This window comes from Propithecus coquereli, unplaced genomic scaffold (genome assembly GCF_000956105.1).
Source record: "Propithecus coquereli isolate 6110/MARCELLA unplaced genomic scaffold, Pcoq_1.0 Scaffold32, whole genome shotgun sequence".
Lineage (NCBI taxonomy): Eukaryota > Metazoa > Chordata > Mammalia > Primates > Indriidae > Propithecus > Propithecus coquereli.
Window position 1 is genome coordinate 5,183,918 of NW_012148841.1, and position 12,375 is coordinate 5,196,292.

The window sequence follows — 12,375 nt, forward strand, 5'->3', positions numbered from 1 at the left end:
ATTTAATGTTGTTATTAAAACTCTCAAAGGACAACCAGGGTAAAACCATCTTTAACGGGGAAGGGGGAGACCAATATTTATGACCCCAGTTAAACACTGTATTTAATCCTCATAAATTTATGAGGAAGTGTCATTTTTTTTCCCAAATAAAAAAACTGAGGGTCTGACTAATTTGACTAAGGTTAAAAAGTGTCAAAATGGTGGAGGCAGCATTTCAACTGAGATCTCTTATTAAAAAGGTCATGAATATTCTAAATATATATGTGGACTATCTATTTCCAGAGGTGATTCAGAGTCATAGTAGTTATATGAAGAGAGGTTGAATAGATTAGAATTTTAAAATGAATCAGGAAGCATGATTGGGGTCTTTTTCATAGCTTGTCCAAACTGCTTATAAAAGCTATAAAAATCAACATATATTCCCAAGAACACCTTACTGAGTCAGGTTCTAGCCTTCCATGTTTTCATTCTCCTTTTTCTTTATTCTGTTTACCCCAATTGTTAAATTCAATTAGGAAATATGAAATACGTGATTATTTTTATTTTTTAATTTAGCAAATTTTATTATGCATGGATGAATGGGAGCTGGCAGTACTGTGGAAAAATGCATGAGTCATTTACCTTAAAGCAATTAGAACACTTTCAAATGGAGCGGTAGGCATCACCAGTCTTAGAATGCTATTTCTCTACTATACTTGCAAAGAGTTTCTCTGGTGCTTTATACTACATTTGGAGAAAAAGGAGACTAAGGGCATTATAAATGAAATTGCTGTTAGGGTAATCAATTCAACAAAAATGCAAATTGTACTAAATACCAAAAATTTTTTTTTCAAAAAGACAAAACAATCACATAGAAAAATAAGTAAAATAATATGATGGAGTATATATATAAAACATACATCCTTCATATCAATAAAAATAAATGGGCAAAATGGGCACAATGCACTCATTTAAAAAAAAGGTTTTCAGAATGCTTCAGGGAGGCAGGAAGTCAGATTAGCGATGCTTATTTCTGTGCTCTATACCTTTTGTTTTTCATTTTTTTTTTTTTGAGACAGAGTCTCACTGTGTTGCCTGGGCTAGAGTGAGTGCCCTGGTGTCAGCCTAGCTCACAGCAACCTCACACTCCTGGGCTCAAGCGATCCTCCTGCCTCAGCCTCCCGAGTAGCTGGGACTACAGGCATGCGCCACCATGCCCGGCTAATTTTTTCTATATATTTTTAGTTATCTGATTAATTTCTTTCTATCTTTAGTAGAGATGGGGTCTCGCTCTTGCTCAGGCTGGTCTCGGACTCCTGAGCTCAAACAATCCGCCTGCCTCGGCCTCCCAGAGTGCTAGGATTACAGGCGTGAGCCACCGCGCCCGGCCATACCTTTTGTTAAAGAACGATATTACAAATTTCATCTTAACAACAAAGGGAAGAAGGTGCTTTTGTATATGTATGTATATTTTAAAAAAAAATATGGAGGGCAAACCAGAAACTATACATGTGGTTAGGAACAGGGTGGAAGGATAAGGATGGGTTTGAGATGTTTCTGAGTATACTTTTTTAAAAAAATATTTTTAGCTTTTGAAGTATTCCTTGACTCCCATCTCTTACCTGTATAGCAATAGATGATTTTATTCTACCTTCCCCTTTCTTTTTTTCCTTCTCTTTCCATTTTTTATGTTGTAATTTCCCACCTTGTCAGAACATATAATATTTATATACTATTCTTCTACTCTTGTTTCTACCTTTACTTTAGTCTTAAGCTAAAATTAATTCAATCTTCACCATCAATCCTTTTGCTAAAGTTTTCCCAGTCATCTTTGTTACACCAAGGTTGTCACTAGTGAATTCCTTGGAAATACAAGTAGTGTTCCCTGAGTTCTTCTATGTTTAAAACTGTTTTTCTCTAGCCTTAATATATCAATGACCAGTTGACTGGACATAAAATTCTTTGGCTTACACTTCCTTTGAGTTTCTTGAAAACGTTGCTCCATTTGTTTGATTCACTTTCCTTTGTATGTGACTTAACTTTTTGCCTGGAAACTCAGAGATTTTTTTTTTCCTATTATTTTTAAAGTCTAAAAGTTCTACAAAGAAGTCTCTAGTAGGCTGAATAATGTCCCCCCACCCCCACGCCAAAGCCCAAATCCCTGTAACTTATGAATATGTTACCTTACATGGTAAAAAGGATTTAGCAGCTATGAATGAGTTAAGGATCTTGAGATAGGGAGATTATACTGGAATGATCCAGGTAGGCCCAATGCAATCACAGGGCTTCTTCTAAGAGGAAGACAAGAAGTCAGAGAGAAGATAAAATGCTACACTGCTGGATCTGAAGATGGAGAAAGGAGCCAAGGAATGCAGGCAGCTTCCAAAAGTTGGAAAAAGTAAAGAACACTCTTCCTAAGAGCTTCCAGAAGAAACATAACCCTGTGGATCCATTTTAGACTTCTGGCACCTAAAACTGTAAGATGATAAACGTGTTTTGTCTTTAGCCACTAAATTTGTGGTAATTCGTTACAGTGCAATATACTAATACAGTCTCAGAATTGACCAGTCTGGATTAATTAGGAAGATGAATCCTGTTGATGTGTAAAGCCAGGTCTTCTTTTATTTCTGGAAAGTTTTCTTGGATTATAGTTTTAGATCTTCATTCCAATCCATTATTTTCTTTTCTGTCTTCAGGAACTCCAATTATGTGTATGTTGAATCTTTGCCTGTCAAATTTATCACATCCTACTAGATTGTTTTTACCTTTTACCTCTTTATTTAGTTTTGTTCTCTTGGTTGTTTTCATTCCTTTCATCAATGTCCATATTGTATTCTGTTCAATCTACTCTCCCTTGGATATCTTATTTTTTCATTTTCATTTCTGAGTTAACTAATTTTGCTTGAACTTCGTTCCTGAGTTGGATCATCTTTTGTTTCACATCCTCCTGTTCTTTGTCCATTTATTCGGGATTGCTGAATTTACAGTTTAAAGTATTTTCATATCTGAAAATGCTTTTAAAAAAAATTTAAATCAGGTCAGGGTGCTTTGTTGCAGTCTTCCTCTGCTTTATTTTGGGTGGTAAGGGGGGAATTTTCATCAGCTAAACTGTTTTTATTCACATTTTCTGCTTCTTCTCTTAAAACCTTTATATGGCTTTTTTGTTTTGTCTTCTCTTCATTTTGAAATGCCTCATGTTTGCCTGTTTCAGCAATTATAGGTGATTCTAGGAATGCAGGGGTGAGGTTTTGGGTGGCTCAGTAGATTTTTTAATTCTAAACTGCTAAGAATAATGGAATGGTTTCTTCAATACATAGTGCCATTTTGAGAGGGAAGGATTGGCTTAACTTCTGATTTTGTCATTTTCTGTTTGGGACAGGAAGGAAATCTTTAATTCCCACCCCTTCTTTTCTTTCTTTTCCTTCACAACCAAACCTCCAAAGAATAGCGCACCCTTCCAAATCAACTTCCTGTCTCCTCTCAAAACAGTACTTTCCCAGACTGCCATGATAACTCTGGTCCTACATAATCTTAAAACATGCCCTTTTGATTCTCCAATAACCAGTGCTCTAATCCTGCATGTTTCAGAACTGTTTTCAATATTTCCTCATTCAGGGCTGGACTCTCTTTCTGCAGGTGATTTCATTTGTGTTTCACTACTACTAGTTAACCTATCCCCTACCCCACCTATACTCTCCTTGTTTCCTTGCAATTTCTGCTTGACTTTTCCACTTAAGCATGAGCTCCAGAGCTGGATCTGCTGTTTCGGTTGTTTACTTCACTATTTACATTTAAATACATTAAACAGAAGTTTGTAGCAATCTCTAATTCCTAGTTATATTGCAGGCAAGGGTTGAGTGGTTTTATTTGGTCTCCTTATTGATTCTGTGGAGAGAACTGGTGGCCATAATTTCCTGTGGGAAATTGGAAGTCTTTTCATTATTATGTAACAATTATACCATTTTTTTCTACCTTCAGAAAAAAAGATAACAAGTTTTTCCATTCTGTGATTTCCAAAAACTCTCAACAAATGAATTATTGAAAAGAGAAATAACAGTATCCCTGTAATATTTCTGCTTATTCAGAAATTATATTATATTTTTACCTAAATTATAGTCCAATTAGCTAATTAAATCGAAAGTAAACAAAATCAGTAGTTATAGAACAAGGCATTTATGAGAGAAAAATGATAAAATAATGAAATGGTTTCATTAATTCATTAAAAGTTTGAAAAGCAGATAGTGCTTATGTTTTTAAATTTCCTATATTGCTTTGTAACCTAGGCTCAATCTAATATATAAGCCACCTTATTATTCACAAATCATTTTCACATACATTATGTAAATAGTCTTCTAAGGATTATTAAAAAAGAAAGCTAAAGCCTAGAGGTTTTGGGTGACTTGATAAGATCACACAGGCAGAAAATGGCTGAGCTGGAAATCAAAACCATATTCTTCCCACAACACTGTGCCACCACGTCTCCTAGGCAGTTTTGTTAATATAAAATTCTAATAATAGACAAATGTAGATTTATGATGACTTTTACATTTCTTTTATAATCAAATTTTCATTATGTCATTCAAACATCTAACATACATATAAAAAAAAAAGCTAATAATGATTTTCCAGTAGCTTTCCAGATTAAAAAGAAAAAAAGCCTTGTTTCAAATTGTGTAATATATTGGTTAAAAACTGTTTATCCTTCCCCAAATAAGAAATGATCCAAATCTGCAAGAGTTCCATAACTTTTTTCTCCAACGTGAAGAAGGTAAAGGAAAACACATACATTTTACTAAAGCTGTGAAAGTTGTCAGAATCAGAATGAAGTCACATGGTGTTATAAACTTTGACAAATAGAGCCAGCGAATGTCATGAAGAGAGGTTTCTCGCGCGTAAATGCCTGATAACAAGAACTATCATAAAAATCACAACCTTACACAAAGGCCACAGCAATCTTACACAAAAAATATTTCTTTCTGTGAGGACACCCACCTAGCAATTCTCTGTTCACCCTCAGACTGGAATCACCTTTGTTATTAATTCTCGTAGGCAAAGGTAATTATCCCAAAATAATTAGGTAATCCTCATTTTTCTTTTATTAATAAAATCCTTTGTTTTCCTTTACCTCTCTGAATATGCACATAGTTTACCGCAGCATGCAAATTCCCAATGCAAGGTCCATTCCCAAATAAACATCATTTTCTTTTAGTGAGCTTCTAGCTCTCTTTTTTAGGTTGACATATCTGGACTCAGAAGTAGGACATGAAGGAGGATCATCTCCAGAGCAATGCTTCTGGAGAAAGATCTTGATCAAAAAGGGGAATGAGAAAGTTGTCAAAATAAAAATGGAGTCGCTTGTGTTAAAAACTCTGACAAATAGAGCCAGGGAAGGCCATGAAGGGAGGGTTCTCATGTATAAATGCCTGATAACAAGAACTATCACAACAGACTGCAAAAACCACAACCTGGCACAAAGGCCATCACAATCTTACACAAGGAATCAGTGATTCTTAGAACTGGTGTGAAACAGTCATTTGAACCCTTTGAGCTTTCTTCCATGGCTTGTCTTTTCTGACCTGGTGAGTCCTCCTTCAGGCCAAACGGGCCCTCCCTCTTTTTAGTAGAAGCTCTTGACTTTATTCAGGATCTGATTTGGATATGGATGCCTTAATAAAGGACCTTGCATCCCTCCCAGGATGTTAAAAGATTTTTTTTTTTTTGTCTTTTCTGGTAAGCTCTTTCTGGTATAAGGACAAGTGTCCTTCTGGTTTGAGTACTCATGTTTCTACAGAATTTACGTTCTGTCTGTGAAGCATGTCTTTTCTGGTAAATTCACTTTTGATTGTGTATGCCTAACTTAATATTTTGTTTGATCTGCATATCTGACTTAAAAATTTTTGTGAACACTCTTATCTTGGTTTAGTTACACATGACTGTAAACGATTTGGCTCTTTTCCTTTGCTTGTTTTTGAAAATCTTCTGAGAGCAAAAATAAACATTCTAAATGGCAGACACCAGAAGGCTAATTAAAAGTCACTAGGACAGTTGCCACCATCTAAAACACTAGTCCAAACCCCTGACATTATCTGACAGGATTTATAGGATTTTCTTTGAGAGATTAATAAGAAATAGAATAGGATCCTCAAATTTTAAAGGCATACCAAAACAACCTTCCTTCAGAGATTCTAGTCAGCTGTTCTCTTCTCAGGCTCATTCTCGTGTACATTTTTAAACTGATTGGCAAATTATATCAAGGAGAAATCAGAGCTCAATGGCCATTATTTGAACTCTCTAAGCCTGTTAAAAAACTGCAACCAACTACAGAGTAACATGTAGTGCCTTCTAATTTCAATTTTTTTTATTCTTTTCTCTCTATATTTAAAAATCTGCTAACTTTTCTGCTGGTGTTGAAATAAACTCACTACTTACGGTATCCCAGCCAAAATAGAAAAAAGAAAGGAAAAAAGTCTAAAAGGCTTTCAAATTAATGGCTTTACAAATTAAAACAGCTCTATGGCAACTGACAACTTAAACCCCTTTGGTAATGCAAATTTCGGTTTGGCGGGCTTGTAAGTGCTTACAGTGATTGAACAGTTAAAGGATGGATATTCTAAAAAAAAAAAAAGAGCTAGATAAATGTTTATAAAAGTTAGGCTCTCAGATTGAACAGGTCAAAATCTAGAGCTCAGAATAATAATATATCTCTTTTTGCCATAAAAATTGCTTTGTCGGCCGGGCGCGGTGGCTCACGCCTGTAATCCTAGCACTCTGGGAGGCTGAGGCGGACGGATTGTTTGAGCTCAGGAGTTCGAAACCAGCCTGAGCAAGAGCGAGACACCGTCTCTACTAAAAAAAAAAATAGAAAGAAATTATCTGGACAACTAAAAATATATAGAAAAAATTAGCCGGGCATGGTGGCTCATGCCTGTAGTTCCAGCTACCCGGGAGGCTGAGGCAAAAGGATCGCTTGAGCCCAGGAGTTTGAGGTTGCTGTGAGCTAGGCTGACGCCACGGCACTCTAGCCCGGGCAACACAGTGAGACTCTGTCTCAAAAAAAAAAAAAAAAAAATTGCTTTGTCTGCCATGCAGGAGACTAGAAAAAGGGGAGAAAAGAAAGAAAGGGAAAAAAAAAAACCCTGCTAAAATGCTTTTCCATCCATATTGACTAATTAAACAAACTAAATGAACAAACAAAAGATAGATATGTAGATTTGTTATTAATCCAAGGCTGCTTAGAGATTTTGGTTTTTTTATACAACTCAGCTAGTCCTAGCTAAAATATAAACATTTGAATATTTAAACTCATTTGAAACTAAAAAGAGGGATAAAAAGGGTTTATTTTTTTTTTAATCAAACTGCTCTGAAAACTGCTTTACCAAAATTTTGGTCCATAGCCTTCATAAATTACCTATCAGGGCAAATAAAGTTTAGCCATGTGAACAGGTCCTATTTTTACAAGATATATAATTTGGATTCAACTGTCCTTTTATAAACTGGCGAGTTTATATTACTATGTTCTGCTACTCAGGACTAAAATTCTACAATGAGAGCTATAAGGTCTTTGTTGTTATATGCTATGTCTACATGGTAAAATCTGGCATAGTCAGCCAGAAACCCCCTTAAGGAATTCCACTACTCAGATTGGCTTAAATAAGAGAGCACTCATAAAAATTGTTAAAATACGTAGCAATTAATCCAAATGTCTTTTAGTTCATATGTCTTAAATAAATCTTTGATAAATAACCTGGTTTTAAACTTGTTGAAAAAATAAAAATAGAAATGTCTTCAAAATTGTTAGCATGCTTTTTTGGCTGGGTTTACTGGCAGACATTTGTATATTTCTCTCTACTAGATGTTTTTGTCAGGGTTTGACACAAAGGTTATAAAACTATAAACCCAGCCTACAAACAGAAATGATCCTTCACAAACCTTATCACAACTTAACACAAACCTTGCATGGCATGCTTAGATCTTTAGTTTTCTTCTATACTTTATTTTTAAGAAATAACCAGTCATTTTACTTCAGGACAAAAAATTTACCACACAAGATTCTTTCTCATACAAGTTATTCCCTTTTCTTTTTAACCTTCCTTACCAAAAATACATCGTTATACTCGTAACTTTCTTCACATCTCTCTCTCTGCTACTTGTTTGTTTTCTTCTTAAATTTACTTTTTGAATCAACCTTCAATAACCTTCCAAATTTATGCAGAATTACTTTTTCTTTAAAAAGTACGCATTTTTATCCCTTTCTCATAATTTTTCTCAACAAAAATGCATTTTGGGGGTGCAGTTTATGTATAGAAGTATATATATATATATATATATATAAAATTAGAATTTTTAACTCTTGGTAACAATAATTTCTAGTGAAAACCTAGGAAGCAAGAAACTTTGAACTATCACATGTAAGTAGTTTATAGAGAAGAACGATTTTAAAATTTTAGAAGTATTTCCCCATAACTTAACTTAACGTTTATTGGTAAACCCAAATATATTTAGTCCTTTTATAAAATTTAAGAAGAGAACTTATATTTGTGTTTACCAATTTATTTTTCAGTATTTTATCTTATTCGGAAATGACCCAGATGTTTATTGACCTGGTCTTAATAAAAATTGCAAGACATTTTAATTTTTAATTCTAAAATCTGTTTCTTTAACAGCCATCTTCTAAACAGCAGCATCTCTCTCCTGTTTTTACAGTCTTCATTTAATTCCCTAGTTTCAGGTCAGAAATGCTGTCTTCTTCATTTAGAATGGCAATTTCATTTCTCAAGGTAGAATTTTCCTTTTAAAGCTTCTCAGATTCACATCTTGAAAGTTCAGCTTTTGCTGTATCTTATTGCACATGATTTACAGGTAATACTCATTTCCTTCAGCTTCTACTGGTAACTTAACAGAGCGTGACCTAAAAGAATCTTTAGTTTACCCAGTGGGTAACTTTGGCAACATCCCTAATATAACTATTGCTCACTCTCTGCTTTATTTTAACCGAGTCTTGGGATACTAGAGGATAAAATTACTCTATGTTATCTATTGGTTAAATAAAAAAATGTCTGTGCTATTCCTAATGTACTACATGATGTACCTGGATAAATTCCTCTGGGGAAGTTGACACTCATACATAAAAAATAAGAAAATTGACCACATGGTTACAATATGTCTCATCTAATTGTCCATGGTCATTTGATTTATTCAACTGGTTGCCTTTAAGCCTACATTCATGGATCAAAAGCATTATGCAAACTGGGATTGTCATAGTACTACAAATTTTACTTTGTATTTTCCTTTTAAAACTTTGTACCTGTTGCCTGTCAAATTTATGCAGGAGTACAACTCCTAACAAAATAATGCTGGCCCAGCACTTTGCCATGATAGCCAATGCTTACAGATAGGTAAAACTGAACTTAACTCCGAGCCACCACTCACTCCCTCCAACATGCAACCAGACCAACAACCCAGAACAGGTTCATCCCAGCACCAAGGGACAATAAAAACCTAACTACAGCATGATGGATGAGCAATGCTTCTGGAGAAAGATCTTGATCAAAAAGGGGAATGAGAAAGTTGTCAAAATAAAAATGGAGTCGCTTGTGTTAAAAACCCTGACAAATAGAGCCAAGGAAGGCCATGAAGGGAGGGTTCTCATGTATAAATGCCTGATAATAAGAACTATCACAACAGACTGCAAAAACCACAACCTGGCACAAAGGCCATCACAATCTTACACAAAAAAAATACTTCTGTAAGAACATCTGCCTAGCAACTGCTTATCCAACCTCAGACTGGCACCACCCTTGTTACTGATGCCTATAGCCAAGGATAACTATCTCAAAACCATTATGCAATCCTCTTCATTTTTCCTTTGAAAATCTTTGTCTCCTTTACCTCCTGAATATGCACATACTTTACTATGGCATGTGTATTCCCATTGCAATGCCTATTCCTGAATAAATGTTTTCTTTTAGAGAGCCTCTATAAGAGTCTCTCATTTAGGTTAATAGCGTAAATATCCCAAATAAGGATACAGAAATAATACACATACTAAATAGGGGAAAATTACCTTGATATTTCCCTGAGATAAACAGTCTGCATGGCTTTCTTCAAATGAGGTTCAATATTTCTCCACAGTTTGCGAGTATCACGTTCACTTGCTACCACAAGGGGAAGAAAGTTTTAATAATTTGTATCTTATAAAAATTTTTCTCAAAAGAAATATTGGTAAGTAAAATTACAAAGGTACCTTCTCCTTTAACCACGGGTTCACAATATTTAGGAAAATTAAGTATTGCCTATAAGTAAAGAAAAAGGAAAAAAGCACTCGATTATCATAATTAGGAATTTATTTTTCAAGTAAAATTTTTATTACAATACGGGCAATTTTATTTAAATATAACTGCTCAAATAAAATGTAATTACATGAGCTGGGCATGGTGGCATGCTCCTGTAGTCCTAGCTACTCGGCTGAGGCAGGAGTATCACTTGAGCCCAGGAATTCAAGGCTGTAGTGAGCTCTATAATCATGCCTCTGATTAGCCACTGCCCTCCAGCCTGGTCTCCGTTATTATATTATTTTATATCTAAAGGCTAATATTTTAGGCAGGATTTAGCCAATTAAAGAATATTTTGTATGTTGTACTATCATTGATATTTTTGCTGTTTTACTATTGTAGTAAAAAGCTATAATTACATTTTTTAAGACACAAACTCAGAAACAACAGTAGTCATTTGAAGAAAAAAAGGAAAGTAAATATCTTTATTCTATGTTTTAAATATGGAGAAAAATAAGAACATTATGCTATTTTTTCTCCGATGCTTAAAGATCATTTTTATATTTATTAGTATTACCAGTAATAGTAAAGACATAAACCATACTTCACATTTATATGATGTAAAAAAAAAAAAAAAAGCTACAACCCCACCTTAAATAAAACCATTCTTCAGTGAAACCCAAAAGACTTTTAAAAATACCATATTTAAATATATATTTTCTTCCTTTACATTTTCTTTTCCTAGAAACATTTTCCCTAAATAATTTTTCCTTCTTGTACTTTATAATCTACTTTGAAATGACTGCCAGCACAGATTCCCACAGGATTTAAGTGGTAACTACAAGTTATTTTCCAGCAAAGACACAGGGGACTTTGCTCCTTACTCCTTCTCACCCAGGTGCCTTTTACTGACCCTCTTCTCTCTCTAAGTCCCTTCTGTTATCATTTCCCTTGGGTGCCAGAGAACCCAAAATATTCAGCTTCTGGAGGGATGTCAGTGATGAGCTTGGGCAGGAAAAGCTTGTTTTTTGTTTCTGACTAAATGAGAAGATGCTTGAAATCTACACGTAAATCAGAAGCTTCCTGAAATCTAAAACTTCCAAAAACATAATAAATGTGAGCACAATTTAAACCGGTCACCTTCTATGTCCTGTCATAAAAACATATTCAAACACACACCGACTGTCTTTCAAATAATACTTTTCAGAGTAAAGAAAAGAACAAAGCAAAGAAAATGTGCTAAGAAATACAGACTCTGTTACTTTGAAAGTAACTCTTTTCCAACCTTAGATATATTACTAATTCCGTTACATGGAGATAGATCTTAAAGTATTAATTGAAGGTTTCTAAAAGGGAAACCAGACATTCTTGTCACCTTCCTTTCCCATACCCACAATCAAACAAAAAAGGTCAAAAAAATTAAACATGATCGTTTTCCAAACTGTGGAATATAAACATTTTTTCTATTTAAAAAAAAAATTTCTAAAGAATCTTTTTTATCAAGATTACTAGCTCAAGGCCAATGGCTAATGATAAGACCTGCAATTGAAGCTTCTGACCATACCAAAATTCATCTAGATTCTAGACCACAATACATACATAAAACCTGAAAGAAATCTAGTACTAAAAATTAACAGAGTTATAAAATTGCCTAAGTTTTTACATCTTTCTCTTATTCTTCATTTTGATTTTAATGGAGTTCTACATTTTCTGCAGTTAGAGAAAAGAGAAAAAAAGGAGGAAAAAGCCACAATACTAAGGAAGAGTGAAAAGACATGACGAAAGATGAATGAAAGTTTTCTGATCAGGTCAAAGTTTATTTAATACTAACGCACATCTACTTTTTTATGCTACATTAGGTTCTAAAGGCCATATCTAAATTTCTAGAATAAAATTTCTGCTTTTAGCATATCTTAGTCCATTTCTACATGGACAAGTATGAAAAGATATATATTTCTTAAAACAATGCTCACTCACTAGATGTCTGAGCTCTTTCAAATCCCGACAAACTGTGTAGAAAACTCCAAGAAGAATATTAATGTAGGCAGCATAGAAGTCAGCTGAATACTCTGGAGGATGATCATGGGACAGGATCTTTTGAAGGTTCCCTGTTCACAGGACAAAA

At 34.4% G+C, this 12,375-nt stretch overlaps 1 protein-coding gene across 1 annotated transcript in view; it reads right to left on the minus strand.

The window, feature by feature from the left end:
* ORC5 (origin recognition complex, subunit 5) overlaps positions 1–12,375 on the minus strand; it is a 79,791-nt gene that overhangs the window by 43,587 nt on the left and 23,829 nt on the right. The window contains exons 6-8 of the mRNA XM_012650303.1: positions 12,228–12,358; positions 10,223–10,271; positions 10,043–10,133 (exon numbers count right to left, since the gene is read on the minus strand). Of these exons, the coding sequence (XP_012505757.1) occupies positions 10,043–10,133; positions 10,223–10,271; positions 12,228–12,358 (271 nt within the window). The remainder of the gene's footprint in view (positions 1–10,042; positions 10,134–10,222; positions 10,272–12,227; positions 12,359–12,375) is intronic.